Source organism: Coprinopsis cinerea (assembly GCF_000182895.1).
Source record: "Coprinopsis cinerea okayama7#130 chromosome 5 map unlocalized cont3.5, whole genome shotgun sequence".
In the NCBI taxonomy this organism is placed as follows: Eukaryota; Fungi; Basidiomycota; class Agaricomycetes; order Agaricales; family Psathyrellaceae; genus Coprinopsis; species Coprinopsis cinerea.
In genome coordinates, this window is record NW_003307540.1 from 2605228 (window position 1) to 2622974 (window position 17747).

The 17747-nt window shown below is 51.3% G+C and overlaps 7 protein-coding genes across 7 annotated transcripts; 4 read left to right on the forward strand and 3 right to left on the reverse strand.

Moving 5' to 3' along the window:
- Positions 1–18: 18 nt before the first annotated feature.
- Positions 19–1213, reverse strand: CC1G_14702 (oxidoreductase; the record flags this gene model as incomplete). Its single annotated transcript, XM_002911227.1, has 5 exons — positions 19–49; positions 90–404; positions 471–883; positions 1029–1047; positions 1125–1213. 5 exons carry the CDS (start codon positions 1211–1213, stop codon positions 19–21), a joined length of 867 nt encoding a protein of 288 aa, XP_002911273.1.
- Positions 1214–1260: 47 nt separating this feature from the next.
- On the forward strand, positions 1261–2906 carry CC1G_08132 (COP9 signalosome complex subunit 12; the record flags this gene model as incomplete). The annotated part of the gene is made up of 9 exons (XM_001837526.2): positions 1261–1374; positions 1421–1596; positions 1649–1739; positions 1785–1876; positions 1931–2006; positions 2058–2150; positions 2205–2323; positions 2378–2623; positions 2675–2906. The coding sequence occupies 9 exons, from the start codon at positions 1261–1263 to the stop codon at positions 2904–2906; spliced, it is 1239 nt and encodes a 412-aa protein (XP_001837578.2).
- An 872-nt stretch (positions 2907–3778) lies between these two features.
- On the forward strand, positions 3779–4639 carry CC1G_08133 (hypothetical protein; the record flags this gene model as incomplete). The annotated part of the gene is made up of 1 exon (XM_001837527.1): positions 3779–4639. The coding sequence occupies one exon, from the start codon at positions 3779–3781 to the stop codon at positions 4637–4639; it is 861 nt and encodes a 286-aa protein (XP_001837579.1).
- Positions 4640–4904: 265 nt separating this feature from the next.
- CC1G_08134 (uridine nucleosidase) lies at positions 4905–6680 on the forward strand (the record flags this gene model as incomplete). The annotated part of the gene is made up of 5 exons (XM_001837528.2): positions 4905–4964; positions 5013–5084; positions 5161–5623; positions 5691–6142; positions 6355–6680. The coding sequence occupies 5 exons, from the start codon at positions 4905–4907 to the stop codon at positions 6433–6435; spliced, it is 1128 nt and encodes a 375-aa protein (XP_001837580.2). The 3' UTR covers positions 6436–6680.
- A 136-nt stretch (positions 6681–6816) lies between these two features.
- On the reverse strand, positions 6817–9555 carry CC1G_08135 (endoprotease; the record flags this gene model as incomplete). Its single annotated transcript, XM_001837529.2, has 11 exons — positions 6817–7157; positions 7265–7391; positions 7590–7652; positions 7740–7764; positions 8010–8031; positions 8106–8288; positions 8429–8613; positions 8679–8796; positions 8944–9165; positions 9223–9312; positions 9369–9555. 11 exons carry the CDS (start codon positions 9553–9555, stop codon positions 6817–6819), a joined length of 1563 nt encoding a protein of 520 aa, XP_001837581.2.
- A 1335-nt stretch (positions 9556–10890) lies between these two features.
- On the forward strand, positions 10891–14684 carry CC1G_08136 (hypothetical protein; the record flags this gene model as incomplete). Its single annotated transcript, XM_001837530.1, has 4 exons — positions 10891–11013; positions 11065–12240; positions 12296–13488; positions 13571–14684. 4 exons carry the CDS (start codon positions 10891–10893, stop codon positions 14682–14684), a joined length of 3606 nt encoding a protein of 1201 aa, XP_001837582.1.
- An 815-nt stretch (positions 14685–15499) lies between these two features.
- On the reverse strand, positions 15500–17007 carry CC1G_08137 (hypothetical protein; the record flags this gene model as incomplete). The annotated part of the gene is made up of 5 exons (XM_001837531.2): positions 15500–15733; positions 15825–15903; positions 16123–16786; positions 16819–16935; positions 16983–17007. 5 exons carry the CDS (start codon positions 17005–17007, stop codon positions 15500–15502), a joined length of 1119 nt encoding a protein of 372 aa, XP_001837583.2.
- Positions 17008–17747: the final 740 nt, after the last annotated feature.

A 17747-nucleotide genomic window follows, 5' to 3' on the forward strand; every position in this document is an offset into this window, starting at 1 on the left:
GAGATACACATGGCGGATTTATATTGGAGGCTTACAGTTGCAAAGGGCCCTGAATACAAAAACATCAATCTCAGCCAAGTACTACCTACTGGTCGTCGAGGTGTTGTCTAAACATAAAGTCAGATCGCAGGGCATATTTTGTGCCGCTGATAACATCCTCTCCGCTGTGGAATAGATTGCGCTGCTGGAAGATCAACACCCTCCCTTTCTTCGGCATGACATCGTATACACGGCCCGCATTTCCAGTGAACCTGGTTGAACCTCCCTCGACGTCGTCATTGCCGAGATAAATCTGGATAGTGACGCGGGACATGCGACCGTCAGGGAGTTTCTGTTGGCCATCGCAGTGACCACGAAAGTAGTTTCCTTTGCCGTAGCGCAGGAAGCTTAGACGTTCGTTTAATCTGAAGAATACATACGAAATTCAACTTCGTAGTCGGTATTTCGAAGGGAAAGAATGGTTTACGTACCCAACAAGTTTCCAGGTACCTTGCACGCGCCCTGGTGGCCCAACTACACCCTCCCATTTGTCTCCAGGTTTGATCTCCAGAAGCTCTTGGACATACGGAAGAAGCCTTTCGTAAAGCTTCTCTGCAGCATCATGGTCGAACCTCAAAATTCGTTCACTGTTCCGATAATCCGTGTTAACATAATTCTGGTCGGGCCTCAGGCCATAGTGGACAGCAGCCTGCTTCCACTCTGCATCCGACTCTGCGAGTGCGATGAGCTTGTCACACTCCCAAGGTTCGAAGACGTCGTCGAGGATTTTGACGTATGAACCGTCGTAGTCTGGTGCAAGAGGTGTTGTTGACCAGTCCAACACAGGTGCTGTGATTTCGTGGATGGTCGGATTGGGACCCAGTTTCAGTATAACAGGATCCTTCTTTGGAGCAGTAACGCTTTCTGTGAGCGAGGAGGCGAGCGAGGACGAAGCAGCGCGAACAGTGTCGACCAAAGAGCTCAGCACCATGTTCACTGTCACGCCGGTAGACAAGGGATATACAGGAATCCTCTGCGGCCAATCGTACGTTTATATCGCAGCAGAAGCTGTGCACAGTTAATCGTTCGAGTCATGCTGATAGCGGTCTGGAAGTGCGTCGTGTACGTGACAGTTACCGGCCAACTGCTCGAGCGCCCGCGCATCGCCCAAGATAGACGACCCTAACCCCAGTGCGCCATCACATGTGAAGTCGGTCTTGTCTCTTGCCATCATCTTCGACGACCTCGACGACGACCAAAGTCTCAGTACAGTTCTCAACGATGCCCATAACGTTCTCTCAATATTTGACAAACCTTACCGATGCCGTCTACCAGAATAACGGTCCCAACTTGGCGTATTTGCTAAGGCCGACCAGTCCGCACGGCAAGGACTTGGTGAAAGAGCACCGAAATATAAAGGTGAGCCTGATATTCCTACTAGCTTTGGTGTCAAAACTTATTTTCAGAACTGGCGTTGAAACGGTCTGACCTGGCAAGATATGAAGGATTTGTGGCGTCTCCATGGGATGAGATCGCCATTCAGTATTTGTTAGTGTGCTGGAATATCGCGAAGAAGCGGTATGGAGAAGCTTTCAAGGAAGAGTCTCAGCTCGTCTCGTGCGTACCAACAGGCAATCTACGAATCACCAGACTGATTGAATGGATTTAGGCTCTTCTACCGCTTCCTTCCAGAGAACAGAGGATGGACACTGCCTGCATTGTTCTCCATCCTTAGGGATCTACGCGATTTGGCATACGATGTACGCGTCTCTTTTTCTTGTAAAACCAAATCTAAATGACATTAGGCAGACCTACATTCTGGAGGGCATAAAACCGATTGCATGGAAGAGGCGGCGAGGATAATTACGAAGGCATTTGGCTTGTGTATGACTGATAGGTACGACGCCCACTTTGCTCTCTGCTGGATTTCTTCTGATTATGTGGCGCAAAGGACATCACCATACGAAGAATCGCGGAAATGGGGAGTTTACTACGTCGTTGGCTTGGTGCTGAAGTGTTACTTCCGAGTGTGTTCTATTCGTCTCCGTTCTATACTCATCAAACTGAATTCGTTCTAGGTCAAACGGATATCCCTTTCGAAGAACATCCTGCGTGCACTCGATGCCAACAACGACATCCCCCCGTTACACCAGTATCCCCGGTCGCATCAGGTAAGGGATTTCACCACTTGGTCCATGTAGCGTTCTTGGGTTTACGGGACGTAGGTTACCTACCGATATTACATCGGCATGTTGAGCTTCCTTAACGAAGATTTCGCTAAAGCGGAGCAAGAGCTTACTCTTGCCTTTTATCACTGCCATAACGGCTCTTACGCCAATAAACAGTCCGTCGTTAATCCTTTCGTTGCTTTGAACCCACAGTCTAACCCTTTGCACAGACGGATATTGACATACCTCATCCCTCTTCGCATTCTGAAAGGACATCTTCCGTCGCTGGAACTGCTCAGACGGTTCCCTGTTCTCGATCAACTTTATTCTCCATTCATCAAGGCCATTCGTTCCGGCGACGTCCAAGCTTACGACAAGGCCCTTGAGCAGGGCGAACAGCGACTTCTCGAGCTTAACCTCTGGTTGACATTGGAGAAAGCAAGGGAACTGAGCTTACGAGGTCTCTTCCGCAAAATGTACGTCCCGCCCCTCTTTATCTGAGGCTCAGCCTAACCTCCTACCTCCAGTTGGGTGGCAGTGGAGAAGACCACCAGAATGCCCATTGCAATGTTCCACGCTGGGCTAAAGATTTCAGGAATTGATGTTCCTGTTGAAGAAGCCGAGTGCTATGTGGCGAACATGATCTACAGAGGCTTCATCCGTGGCTACATCAGCCACGAAAAGCAGATGGTCGTCCTTGCGCAGAACAATGCGTTCCCCAAGGTGGCGGATTGCCCAAATCCGTTTGCTCACATTTGAGCTTCTCGACTTTCACACCATCGTTGCTTGTATGTATGTATCCTTGCATTCCATCTTTCGTATCCCCCTTCCTCGAATCAACTACTTGCTTCCGTCACCTTCGGCTGTTTCCCGATCTCCACTTAGCGGGGATCAGAATGGTTGCTGCCAACGTCCGGGCTCCTGGGTGCGGTGGTCATAGTGCGAGCGTTTATTGACTATCTTGTCTACTCACAACGTTATCTCCTAGACTTGATAACGACCCAAAACAGAGCAACACGGTACCCGGGCTCCCGCCTCTTTCGCCCGAATGATCGAAAACATGTATTACTTTCCCTTCTTGAAGTCCCTCGTATCCCGCCTCGTTCCCTCTGATTATCCGCCCTCTTCTCCTCTTCCTTGCATCGTGGCATTGGTGGCGTCTTTCCCCCTCCCAATTTAGACCATCGCCCGAGAATGCTCGGAGTTCCAGTGGACCCACCCCTATGATTTTCGTGGGGGCCCGAAGTCTCTTAAGAAACAGGCCTATCGGGCGTTGCTAATCAAACTTGTTTCAGGGCGAAACGATTACTCCTCTCTTCGCGCCTTGATCCTTAAGAGTCTATCAAATTGTCTAACTGGTGTTCCTCACATGAATCCCTTCCCTCCCCCCTTTCCATAGACCATCGAAGGTTTCCTGACTACGTCCACCATTTGGTCTTCACTCGTAACGCCTCACTTCACCTTTGGTCTCTTGTAGATCGTCTTGTTGCTAGGCTGCGGTCCTTGTTCACCTACTCGTATGAGCCCATCCTGGCGAAGCTACCGCGCGGTACGGTTGTCCTCTCCTTACTTTGTATATGTACCTTGCTCACTTTCTGAGAAGCATCCAGACATAACGACATAGACTGAAGATGGTTCCCGAAGAACAGCTCTGCGACCTTCCACGACTCTACGCCTCCCGTGTCCTGCACCAATTCGAATCAATCACGGAACCAGACACGGCCGCGGACGCTGGAGCACCACTACTTCAGCCCGACGATATCGTTTCATTTATCACCATCCTCCTATGTGATTCCCAAGTCACGCCCTGCGTTGCCCTCGCATCCCTCCGCCTCGTCGAACGCTACCAGCTGTTCTCCAACCGCATACCCCCTCGAGACGAAATTCAGAGAATCCTGTTCGCTGCATTCATGTTGGCCGCCAAGATTGTCAGTCCGCGGTGTCGTGTGCGGTGGGCTTCGATAGGCGAGAAGCTCGTCGAGGGGAGGAATGTGTTTTGGTTGGAGAAGGAATTCTTGATCGACGTACGATGGGATTATGAAATGTTGGATGTGGTGGAGGAGGTGTGGGATGCATTTGCGGAGGCGAGGAAGGGGAAGTATGGTCCTGTTGTTCGAGAGAATGTGGATGGAGACGGGGTGACGGATGGACTCGGAGGTGTGGGGGAGGGGGGAGATTGGAAATCAGCCCGTCGGCTTTCGAAGACGTCTTCGACGACTACGATCAGCTACCAAGAAGAGACATCGGCGATCTCGTCGTCATCATTCCGGACACCACTCATCCTCGCTTCTATTAGGACACCGCGGATGGAGGTCGCACCGTCACACCGTCCTTCAGGGGGATCATCCCTGCGACAGGCGTACAAGCCTACAACATCGAAGACATCATCAGCCTCTCAATATTTGGACGTTATCAACGTCGACCGCGAGCGCAAGAATACACCGCCGAAGTTACGCAAACGGATGTCCCAGATCTTTCTGAAGGGGATGTAATTCCCCTCTACGAGGCAGTATCCGCATTCCCGAATCCCCCGTCCTTATCTTATCAGCAGCATATCTTATCTACAGATACGTAGATCGGGGCCCCTATCCGTATGCGCCCACGCGACGCGAGGGGAGCGCGTGCGCGGCTTGTCGAGCTTCAGCTTGATTAGATAGACTTCCCTTATCAGATGGTATACCCCAGCTTTCACTCCTTCTTTCCTGGATACCTTTTGTACTCGCAACTCTACACCGATTATTGTACTTTCAAGGCAACATGAAACCTATCTGGTTGGATGTCGATCCTGTTCGTGTCGAATCCAAAGGATTGGAGGATGTTTGGGATGAAATTCGCTAACGTTTTGTGGCGGTGTTTGGTCGTTAGGGACATGACGATGCTACAGCCCTTATGCTAGCACTGAACCTGCCCAATATCAAGCTGTTAGGGGTGTCAACGGTGAGTTCAAGCCACCAATCGTGTCCAACCCCTCCCTGCCCGACGCTAACCACTGGCGCTAATAATTTTGATTCAGACACACGGTAACGCAAGCAGCTACTACACTGCACTAAACGCTGCGCGGTGCCTCTTCGCGTTCGGTGCTAAACCGGGGGAGATCTACGTCTACCCAGGTGCCGACAAACCCTTAATTCTCCCAGCAAAACATGATCCAGAAATCCACGGCGTTGATGGTCTGGGAGGGGTCGAGGGTTTGCCTGCCCTTGACGATCCACGAGTGCTACAATTCTTCAAAGTGGATGAAGATGGGAAACGTGTTAGAGCATTGGAAGCCATGTCTGGAATCATCAGGCAGACATGGAACGGTGGGAAGGGGGAGAAGGTCACGGTGGTCTCAACAGGGCCCATGACGAACATCGCGCTCTTTGTGAGCGTCTATCCGGATTTGTTGGATGCCGTGGAAGAGTTCGTGTTCATGGGAGGAGCGGTGGGTATGGGTAACCGCTCCGCCGTCGCAGAGTACAACATTATGTGCGATCGTGAGTCCACCTTTTGACCCCTTCAAACTGAGCTGCAATTAACCTGGTTCATGAACCTTTCAATCAGCCCACGCTGCTCAAATCGTTCTAGACGTTCCAGTCAAAAAGACGATGGTACCAATCAACGTCACCCACACCGCGATCGTCACTCGAGACGTGCACCGACGTCTTCTCTCGCCGCACACCCCAGCGGTATCACACTCGTCTTCTCCCGACGAACCCCTCCCAAACCCCACCACCTTGAACCTCCGTCACACACTCTCGACGCTCATCTCCTTCTTCGCAGCCGCGTACAAATCCACGTTTGGCTTTGACGACGGCCCTCCACTGCACGACGCCCTCACTATCGCGTACATCTCCAAACCTGAGCTGTTCAAAGCGACGAGGTATAGAGTCGACGTCGAGCTCACCGGCACACATTCACTTGGCGAGACGGTCGTGGACATCTGGCGGTACAAGAAGTGTGATGAAAGCTGGGGAAGGACCGGACGGAATTGTCTAGTTGCTGATTTCTTGAATGTGAGTAGTGCTCCCCGCGGTCTTCTTTTTCATTTCTTTTTCTTGGTTTTCCGACTTCGCCTGTCTCCCGTTCCTTGGGCCTTGATCGTGATCATGAACTTTAACGGAGGCAGGATGATCTCCCAGGGCAAGGGAGAATTAGAAGTTGGAGAAGAGACTCGGAAGGGCTGACAATAATCTTATCTTGATTGTTTTTTCTTGGTGTTTTTCAGGTACCAGGGTTCTTCAATCTTCTTTTGGAGGCTGTCGAAACTTGTGACAAAGTGTCACCGCTCAACAAGAACTCGGGCTAGAGAAATCGAGGCCTCTCGGACTCCATTTGGGATACTGTATCTGCCGCATGGTGAAAGTTACACCTCGGGCTACGAATCGGACCTGCACTCTGGTGTGGATTGGTATTGGGGATCGGAAAGGATGCGATGGAACACGAAAGCAAAGCCCGATTAGATGATCTCGACGTGTTTTCCAAACCGTTCAAATCGTACATACATACATAGCTTTCGAACATAATAAACTACAAATAATACAATCGACCCGATACACCAATCGATCGACATTCGTCGGATGACGGTGCACAAAGTCTGTTTCCATTTCGTACACCAACAAGTGTTCGTTTCACCATTCTTTCATGATCCCAACTGAAAGACTTGACCCAATTTAACAGTGCCTTATTCTCATACCCTCCTCCTGTTCTGCAGTCCGCCAAACCACCCACCGACAAGCTGCTTCCACACCCTCGGCTTGGGCACAGGAGGCCTAGGTACGATCGTAATAGGGGGGAATGGCCTGATGGGTCTCGGTGGCCAAACAGGACGAGGCCTAAACGTCTTCAACCACCTGTTAAAGTGTTGTAACGTCTGCTTTCGAGCGTAGGCGATGGTAGGGTCTACAGCGCCCTTGAGCTGGAGGTCGGAGCAATGGAAGCCGTTAGTCAAGTAGATGGGTTGGAGGGTACGTCCTCGGACGTGGGGTGTGCGGATGCGCGCGGATAGGCCGGTATCGCGCCAAGGGTCACCTGGTTTGCAGAAGAAGATGGAAGTCAGTGGTGTGTTTCATTTGTGCAAAGAGCGTATCGAGAGGGTAGAGTGGGCATAAGAGAAAGATTTCAGGAAGACAACTCACGAGCACCGTCCACGAAAATCACTCGGTCAACACGGACGTTCCAACCCTTGTACTTCTGATTAATGACATCCGTGCGGGGCGTTGGCGTCTTAGAGAAGGCAGTGGGGAACATCAATTGACACATGTTCTGTTCAGATCATATCAAGACATTGTGTCAGCTGAACGTCTTGGACATCGAGAAGGGCAGAAGAGAAGAAGACCAGTCAAACGGGCGGAGCGAGCCACGGAGGGCAGGAGAAGTCTCGCGAAGGAAGAAGGAAGAAAGACACAGAACCGGTACGAATGGGAACACGACAGGAAAGAAGCAGAAGAGCTAGGAACGCACCAAGTCATACGGCGGCTGTATAAGTCTCGAAACAAGCGACGGGCGATCAGCGGGTGCACCGTTCTGTCCAAAAGGTAACATCAGTCAGTTCACGAAGCCGGATCAGCTGACCCCAGAGCGCTAAAGAAGGACGCCTGTCAAAGAACATACCTGCAAGTACCCTACTTCATTGCACCTAAAGAAGTAAATTGCCTTAGTGAGCTGTTCTCCACGCCATGCGATTCACAAGCAAGAAGAGAAGTGATAGGTGGATCAGAAAGCAGTACTCACACAATCCAGAACCATGATCTCCATGCATTGTCAACTGAGGTATCGGACCAGTAGTCCAGCGCGGTGTTAGTCGTGCCCAAACAAGTTCTGTCAAGCCACCAAGCCGTTTCACTAGCTGTTCCAAGGGTAGAAGCAGAGAACTTGGCTTACTCTGGATCATCGAATCCGCACACTGTCGTTGGCCCCAAAAACGAAACGCGTTTAGTCAACAACCGTCCCCGGAAGATGACCATGTCGAAGACTTACGTTGGAAGTAATACCTCGTCCTCCAGTAGAGACCCCAAGCTTCCAACGCATGCTCAAGTCCCCATCCTTCGGCAGGCGCCGAGACACCGTCCTTCACCTCAAGGGCATCGCAGAACCTGTAAAACTCGGTTCCAGGCCCAGAGCCCGGTTGAAGTTCCTGCCAATCCCAAAGATTATTACGCACTGTCAAACACAAAAGTCAGTCAGTCATGAATCAATGTGATCTAATCCACCACAAGGACATCCATCTCGGAGGAGATAGTCGATAGATGGCGTATCAAGAATGGCTAGATCATAGCCAAGAAAAGGAACATGCAACTTACGGGCGCTCAAAACGTCCTCCATCTTCGCTAGCTCGCTAAGTCCGAAATTGGCTTTTACGTCCTCAATGGCGCTCTGGTTTCCGCTTCTGAATACATCGTCCAAATGTTCGACCACCCGCTGGACATCTGCTGAGCAATTCTGCGGCATTGCTTGGCGGATGGGTTCGAAGTACTCCCAATAATCGCTGTCAAATAAAATGTCGATTAGTAAGGAAGGAATAGATTTTTGGGAAAATGGACGTATACATACAGAGTTGCTTGAACAACGCCGGAGGATGAATAGCCAGCGAAGAAGACGCCCGGTTTGCTTTGGGTTGAAACAGGGAGAGATTGATGGAGGAAGAAAACAATGATGTCAGAGAGCGCTTCTGGGAACCAGAACAAGGGAAGCCTTACTCGACCATAGTCCAGCTTACAAGGGCACCTGCAACAACCATTGCTCAGCACACAGCTCCATAAAAGGGTACTTCTCACTCCAGGAAGAGCGAAGGTGTGAAGAGAAGAAGGTCACACACCAGCATAACTCCCACCGACGAGAATCCAAGGCGCCTGATCGGGTGTGACCTTGTCACCATTTAACATGGGTAACTCGACATTCCTTGCAAAGTAGACGAGGTCGTCGATGGCTTGTTGGATTGTATGCACGCGGAAGCTTTCTGCGGTCAGGTCAGGATACGGGTTGCTTAGGCCGTAGAACCGGTGCTCGAGGACAATGTTTGCACCGTTCTCTTGTTGAGCTGGGCAAAGTTGCTGGGTTAATACCGGAGACTGGCAGGAATAACTGTGGCACGTACCTATCATTCCTGGAAGAGTCGCGTTGGTGAGGAAACCGGTGTATATCTGGGCATTCCATTCGCCTGGGGTGTAGAGGATAATTGGGCCCCCTAATGCAGTACGTGTGTGAGAAAGGGGTTGAAGTGACAATTGGAGAAAGGCGTACCGGGCTCGTAGAACTCATGAGTGAACCAATAACGCTGCTTGAACGTCCCAAGCGCGGGCCTGTTGTGGTCGATAAGTTGATCAAAGTAGTAGATAGTGCTGTATGGGGGGAGCAGAACGCCGTTCTTGCTGACCACGGGTAGGTTAGCTCTGGGTGCCTCTACCGGAGGTACAGTCGGCGGCCGCATAAAGTTGGCGTTTGGACGTCCATTATATCGACGAGCGGAGCATTGCGAGGTACATGTAAGAACAACAGAGAGGAGGAGAGCACAAGTCGAGATGGAAATTCCCCAACGTGGGCTGAGAAGCATAGTATGAGGAATCGTTAAACGGGGTCGAGGTTTCCTTCGGGAGAAATGGAAAATGCACACCAAGAGTGGTTCCTAGATATACGAACCCGGAGATTTGGCCACCAAAAAAAGTTCGCATGGGTTATTGCGTAGATCTCGACTCGGTTTTGGTGTAAGGGGGGAATTAAGCTCTTGACATTTTGCAACATGGCCCGAGGCTTCGTGTACGCATACTACCGCATACCGATCCGGACTGTAAAGTGACAGAAGTGAGATAAAGTGGTGTTCTATTGGGTTCTTTGGGCGTTCCTGTATGATCGAACCCCCAAGTAGAGCGGCATTCCTGTGCTGAAACGTGGGACTGGTCAGGAGAATTGATGGTCAAGGGCGAGAAAATGAGGGAGAAAATATGGTGATAAGATCCCTAAACTGGGATAAAAATAGCGTTAATGGTGCACCTGACCTTGAAGAGGATGACATTGCGGTGTCGATGATGGAGTATGCGGCATGCTGAACAATCTAGATGATCCGTCGCCGACACACAAGGTGGCACAAGAGGGTTGGCGGGGGTGACGACTCTCAAGTGCTACCTCCTCTGGCGGGCGAGAGGGGCATAGAGTGGCCCTGCTGCATTTCGTGCACGCGGGTTCTGTTCGCTAGACTTGGCTGAATATCCTAGTCTGCGGGCAGCACCTACTATTCTTGCAGGCTTCTTGCGCGCAGGATGGTATAGACAGGAGAAACAGACAGTATTGTGATCGCCGGTTTAGCTTCTCGACGTTCTCCACATAAATTGGCGGTCGGTAGGGAGAGAGCCGTCTGTTCGGGGGCCTGGGGAACCGGAATAACCTCGTAAGCAGGACACCTGCTCGATTTTTCCGCTTCTCATGGGCGCTGTGACGCCGCAGAAAGTGCACCAGTCACATTCGATGTCCACGGAGACGGTCTGGAGGATATCGTGGTCGACGTTGAGAGCAAGAACGGGCGGTTGACGGGCGGCAATCGCCTTCCCAAGGGTGATCCATTTTCGGCTAGCAACGATCAAAGTCGTCACGGTCACGTGACTCAAAGTTGAACTTGAACGCGGAAGAAAATGTTCTCTCAAGCCAGTACTTCGTTCTTCAAGCACAAGATTTTGGCAGGCTTTGCTCGGTTCTAGCAAGGCTCAACGCCGTTACGCGCTGCACGACGCACCTTACGCTCTCTTCAAGACATCAAGACTATACGACAAACATGATTCCACTTATTCCAGCACTTGTTCTCGCCTTCGTCTCTTTCCTCGCTTCAGCTTTCGTCGTTCTCAGAATTATCATTCCAATTCTGCCACCAAGCCCGCTAAGCAGACGTGTATCTCCAGTGCGTTCTTTTCTTCATTCAAGAAAATTTCTCTGACTTTGAATGGTTTAGGCCGAGTTTGGACTGCCTACTTTCCGTTCTCTGTCACCAGCAGATAAAGGCCACCTATGGCTCGCAGGATTTGACCTCTTCGCAGTTTTCATCTTCGTCTGGCACGTCACAGCAGAGGCCACGTCAGGACCTTCAGGAGCAGCTATTGCGCAAGACCCACTCGCAACTGTTCGGTTGTGGTTCATCATGACAGCAAGACAGGGCTGCTTGCTTATTATTGCAGCTCTGACCCTCTTGCATGTTAGAATGGGTCGCTCCTTCTCATTCGGCAAGAAGCATTGGATGCTCTGGGCACCAGTCGTTCTGCTGGCCGTCACCTCCACTGCCCTTGCCGGAGTCCTCTCAGGCGCAGGCGTCAACGGCCTTTTCCCAGGCCTCACCGCATACACTGGAACATTTGCGGTTCTCACGACCATCTCATTTGCATGTCTTTTCATTACGCTTTTCACGATCAAGAAGAACCTCGCTGCTCTCAATGAAGATCAAGATACCTGGCCCCCAGTCACTGAGGGTAAATCAAGGCCCTCATTCGCAACAGAAGACATTGACGCCATGCGAGATGGCGCATCATGGATCACTTCCACCGCCGGATCACGACGCAATTCTATGTCCGCATGGTCATTCTCGACCCACCACACCGCCGTCGCTTCCACTCACGGTGGTCGCCCTTCGAGCCGCAACCAAGGATCTGTCCCTGCCAAATCCTCCTTCTGGTTCTCGTCGGTCAACAACGACGATTTTATTCCTCCCGTTCCCCCTCTTCCTTCCCAATTCGGCCCTCCCTCCCCCAGCGCCGCCAGTCTCCATGACTCTGACCCATTCAGGCGCGAGCTTCCTCCGCTCCCCGATTACCCCCGCGGTCGCTTGGGATCCCAAAACTCTTGGTTGACTTCCACCGACGGCACCCGGACCACTCTTCCTGCATGGGACTTCACTCCCACCCACAGCGTTTATGAAGCATCGATCCATGCGTCAAGCCAGCAAGACCTCCAAACCGCTGTGTCCCGTCCCCACACTCCGGCCCTTGCTACTGCAAAGGTTTTGGGCGGCTATGGCTATGCTCCTGACACGTCCACTGAGAAGGGCCTCGCCTCCCTCGCTGCTCCCGCCGGCACCGAAATCCACTTGACCCTTCGCCCTGTAATCGGTTGGTTCATTTCCGTTTGGGTTCCTTTTGTAAGTGCACACCATGTTTCCTGGTTCAATCATAGGCTAACTTGTCCCACCTTAGGCTCTAGCTCTTCCTTACTTTATCATTCTTTCCCAACAGGCCACTGTCTCTCAGCCAGTCTACATGTTTTACGTGCTCTCGGTCACGCTCTCAGCACCTCTTCTGGCTCTCAACCTCGTCTTTGGTTCCGGTCTTCCCATCCCTGTCGGCCTCTTCGATATCCGTGAATCTAGTGCCCCTTCCAAGCGCGTCAGCACCGCTCCATCTGAGCTTCCCCAATACAAGTGGTCCCACGAGTACAAGCGCAGCATGAGCACTACGCCCACCGTTGTCGAAGGCCGCCGAAGCGGTGACGTTTGGATCTCCAAGGGCGACGCCGTTGAAGGAAAATCCAAGTTTGGCCGTGCTATGACCATGCTCACTCCCACTCCCAAGTTGTCAGTGCTCCCTCCCGAAGAGGACGACGATAGTGACTACCCGTCTAAACGCACTCCACCTGTCCCATTCCATGAAGGCGATTCCTCCATGCCGGTCTGCATCCACAACCGCTCTCAATCCGAAACCAGCGCTCAATTCGGCAGGCTCCGCACCGGCTCCAGCAAGAACGCTTCCACATTTGGATCAAATGAAGAGTCCGAGTTTGCCAGCAGGATTATGGTTGCACAGCGCCACTTCTCTACGCTCGCTCAGACTGTTGTTTTACCCGCTGGAACCACGGAGAATCCCACAGACGGTGACGCCGCCGATCCCGCCATCGGAAATGCGACGGGGGTAGTTGTGAAGAAGCATAACGGAGCAAGCCACCTTCGAACTCGGTCGACTTCTTCGATTAGCGGACCCCAGACTCCCACTGGTAGCAGCTTCAATGACATCAGCCCACCTCCTCCGTTCCCCCTTCCCCCGACCCCGCCCAACGTCCGCGCTGCCCGATTGGCCCAGCTTTCGCACAAGAAGTCGTTCTCGTCGAGTTACTCGTTCAAGGGTGTCTCGGATGATTTGAATGAGATTGATGCTTTGACGGCTGGTGTTCTTCCTCTCCTCGTTCCTGGTCTCAAGGTTGGAAGCGAGATGAAGATCAAGGATGATGTTTCGCCCCCTGGTACCTGGAGCAAGCATAAGGGCAGGAAGATGATGAAGGAGTTGAAGGAGTTTGGTCATGACTTCTCATCGCCCGAGGTTCATTCCACTCCTGCTAGGAGGAAGCCTAGGACTAGGAAGGAGACGCACAAGAAGAACCACTTCAGTCTTCCGAGGTATGTTCGTGTGTTTGACGGGTTGCGTCACTTGTCATTTGCAACGAATGAATGTGTTTACTGACTGTTCTTCTTTGTGTAGTCTTAGCCTTGGCAAAGAAGGTCTTCACTCATTGGCTAACTGGAGCAACGAGATCCGCGGTGCACTCGAGAGTCGCGTCGGGCAATACGTCGCCGTTCCTTCCAACGTCGAGCTCGGATACAGGAACACCGTGTTCGGTGGTGATTCCATTCCCAATGCTATTCCTCACCTCAAGGCTGTCCAGGAAGACCGCGAGACCTCGTTCTCCAACAGCAATGGTGGTGCCAGCCTCGCCCGAAGCCAGTCCACTCGCTCGCTCGGTCTCCGCGCTGACGTCCCCCACGGTATTGAAACTGCTCGCAACTCGATGATCACAATTCCCGAATCCAATTATCCTCCCTCTGCCGCCTCGACTGTTACCCTGTTCGATGAGTTCGAGGCTGGATTGGTTGGAAACCCCGACTCGCATAGCACCCCGCACAATTCGGTTGCCAACAAACCCAAGTTGTCGAAGGGTCCTGTTCCTCCTGTGCCTTCGTCCAAGGTCTCCATCTCGTCCGCCTCGACCAAGGTTGCTTCCAAGACCAGCAAGCGCTCGAGCATCGTCTACATCAAGTCTGACGAGAACGCTGCTCCTTCATCTTCCTCTTCCAATACCTACCCCATCTCCTCCAACAATGTGAACGAGCAAGTCACCTCGACAATTTCCTCCATTACTTCCTGGTCCTCCCGAACTGTCCGCCCGTTGGTCCCCAAGGCTGGTAGCTTCAACAAGCGCAAGAACAACGAGAATGCCAAGCCCTCTGGATCCCCTCGCGATTCCGGACTGCGCCAGCTCTCCTTGTTACAAGAGCGTGATACCAACTCGCTCGGCTCCAACTCTCCCGACTCGACCACCTCTTCGTTGAAACAATCTAGTGGCAAGAAGCAGAAACGCATCTCGGCCGCTAGCTTCATCAACGATGAGAACAGCTGGATTCCGGATTCGTTGAAGGGTGATGGATCATCCTTGGTGGGACCCAAGAAGAACTTGAAGCCTTTGAAGCTTGCGAGGTCTGAGACGAGCAAGCAGAGGGCTTTGCTGAGGAAGACCGAGGTGTTGCCTGATGTGGTTGTTCGTCCTCCTTCAACTTCGGAGCATACGCCTTTTGCGTACAGCTTCAGGCAGGATTAGGCTAGACCGTTGGATTTTGGATGACTCGCTGGACCGATTCGTTTTTGTTTCGGCTGGCCGGTTTTCTTCTTTGACGATCTGAATTCGTTCTGAACGTTGAACCATGTTTTACATGCATCGGTTTAGGATCTTTCTTTTTCGTTATCTGCTATTGCTCTCGATATGTTCTGTTTTTGTTCTCGCTATCTGTCTCTTTGCTTGCTATCTCTGTTTCACTCTGCTCTGCTCCGTTTTGTTCTCGCTCTCATCTCTATCCGCATCATCTTTTTTATCTTTATTTGCTTGCACATGCACATATACCAAACTACCGTACAGTGTACACCCTTTTTATATTCTCTCTCGCATCCCCCTTTGTTCACTTTTCATCCTATCCTAATTTCTGGCATCTTGAACACTGGCATGTTTCATTTGATTTCCTCATCCTACATCTAGACTACTGTTTCGTACCCCCACCTATTGCTTTGTTCTCTATTCTCGCTTTTGCTGTCGTTCCTACTGCTTATTGCTTTGCCATACGTATACGTTGTACGCACTACGCATCACTCCTATGCCCCTATGCTTACCTCTTTCTCTTTCAACTTCTGCACATTGTTCTGACTACCTCCACCTACTACAGCTGCTTGTCAGTGGTTGGAGTGTTGCCATTACTAACGTGTACTACTTGAGCGCTCTAGTGGCCACTTCTTTTTTTCATCTACGTACGCATTGTTTCGTTTATTCCAAGCCAAAAAGAAAGAGAAATTGTCCCACAATGTACAATGAAATCATACGTTTTTTGCAATGTAGCTTGATTTGAATCTCTCAGCCGACCATGGTCAATGGATCGGCAAGTACGACGAGGTTACACTCCATCGCATACGGACTTCCATGCCACGCACATGGGCCCCTTTAATCAAGCATTCCAAAAGTACTAATAACAGCCGTAGGCGGAGGTCCTCCTTCACGAGATTTAGTCTGTCCACAGTAGGCGAGGACGTATCGCGAGGGGTGCCAGGCGACTGACATGCACGGTCCCAGCGCTGGGATTCGGTGAAGAGGTTGGCATGTTTCTACTGCGGCCTAGTTTTGGAAGTGGTGGGTTAGTGATTAGTTGGACGGGCAGGTAGTGGAGATGCAGGCAGGGAGGGAGAAGGAACGTACGATATCGATGTAAGGCCCGTCACTTGCGATCGCTAAATACTCTCCGTCATGCGAGAAACTGAGTTTGTTGATTGCGTGTCTGTTGAACGGATCGCTCATGTTAGCGCGAATTTTGGAAATTGGGGAAGGAGGGAGAGACATACTCGCAAACCGTAATCGTCCTCGTACACAACCAATCATTCGTGTCAAACAGGTTGACGATGGAATCTGTCCCTCCCGTTGCTAGATATCTATATTTCCACTACTCGTCAGAATACGACCCACGAGCGTATGAAGAAAAGAAAAACACGAAACGTACGTTCCCCTAGGATCCAGCGCAAACGCCGCACACCCGCCCACATGAGCAGGCAACTGCCCAAACTCGTCACCAAAAGGCTGGCACGCGGGGTAATCAAAGAGGAAGATGGTGTTCAGGTAAGGGTAGGAGGTGACCACTCCGTCGCCTGTATGGTTGAATATGCCCGTTACGCCTGGTATTGAGAGTAACGTCCCGGGCTGTGGTTGAGGTTGTTGAGATTGAGATTGGGATTGGTTTTGGGTGGGGCCGGATACCGATGTGGAGGCTTCACGGTCGCGCATGGCGGCTGGACCTGTTGGTATTGCTGGTGCTGCCGGTACTGTCGGTGCTGGTGCGGGCATTCCATTAGCATTAGCATTGCTGTTATTGTTACTAGCCGGTTGTTCTTGATTCTGGTTTTGACTTTGACTTTGGCTATGCTGAGTTGCAGCAGGAGCAGCAGGCGGAACCTCGCGACACTTCCACGTCTCCTTCGTTTCATCCGGTCCACGCGTCAGCTCCAAAAAGTAGGTATGCTTATTAGGTGATGCGCAGAGGAGGTGTCGGCCGTTCGGAGAGTAGCACGTTTCGGAGGGTGTGAATTTCAGAGGGACGGATTGGATGTGTCTGGATTCTGTTGGGTATTGGGAATTGTAAGACGGTGAGGCGCTGGTCTTGTGATAGGCTGTATGTAGCAAGGAGGAGGGTTAGACGTACGTCGAGCATCCCAGAATACGATCCTTCTATCTCGTTGACTTGAGGTGCAGAAGAGTTCTGGATGGGTAGGGTTCCATGATATATGGTCGATATCGTCCGAATGTGCGCCCGAATACACTGACGCCTGTCGTGGTTCCAACTAGATTATATCATCCACGATGTACCATCGACATAGTCATCATTAGCCATTAGCTATTGTGAAGAGAGAAACAGAAGAACACATACACTCTTTTCAGGATTCCAAATCCTCACTGCTTTATCTATCCCCACAACAGCCAGTTTCTTCCCATCGCAGTTCCATGCAAGATGTTGGAACGAATGAGGACTTGGGTACCTGTAATCGCGTGGTTTGAATGCCGAGAAGGTTGGAGGCTATTTCCAGTCCGTCACATCGGTGGCCCAATTGTCGATGCAAAAAGACCATCCATCGCCGTTCAAAGTCGGTGTTTGCGATCGAGTTATTCCAGTAAGGATTTCCAAAATGCGTTCAGAGAAGATCCACGAATTTCAAGGATATCCAGACAGACAATAAGCCCTCAATTCCCTTCTACACCTTGAAAACGAAAGATGGCGTACATGAATTCCCCGAGCTGCAAACGTCGTGTGCGGCGGCGGCGACGGCGGTCTCTGAAACGAGGTGACATCGTCTTCATCTCTTGTTAATTGTGACATGGGTATGGTAGAGACTAGAGTCTAGAGAAGGCGGATGAACCGTTCGAGAAAGCGATGATGGTATGGACGAAACAAGCGTTTGACCGGGACAAACGCGTCTCGGTGCGCAAATGCCAAGTATGATGGTCTGATGGCTTGGCGAGAGCGGACGATAGGGGCGCGGTATTACCTCGTTCGGTATTCCTCCCAGAGAAGTTTGAACTGGTCGTTTGGACTTGGTTTGGACGAAACATTGGTATGTATAACGATGTTATTCG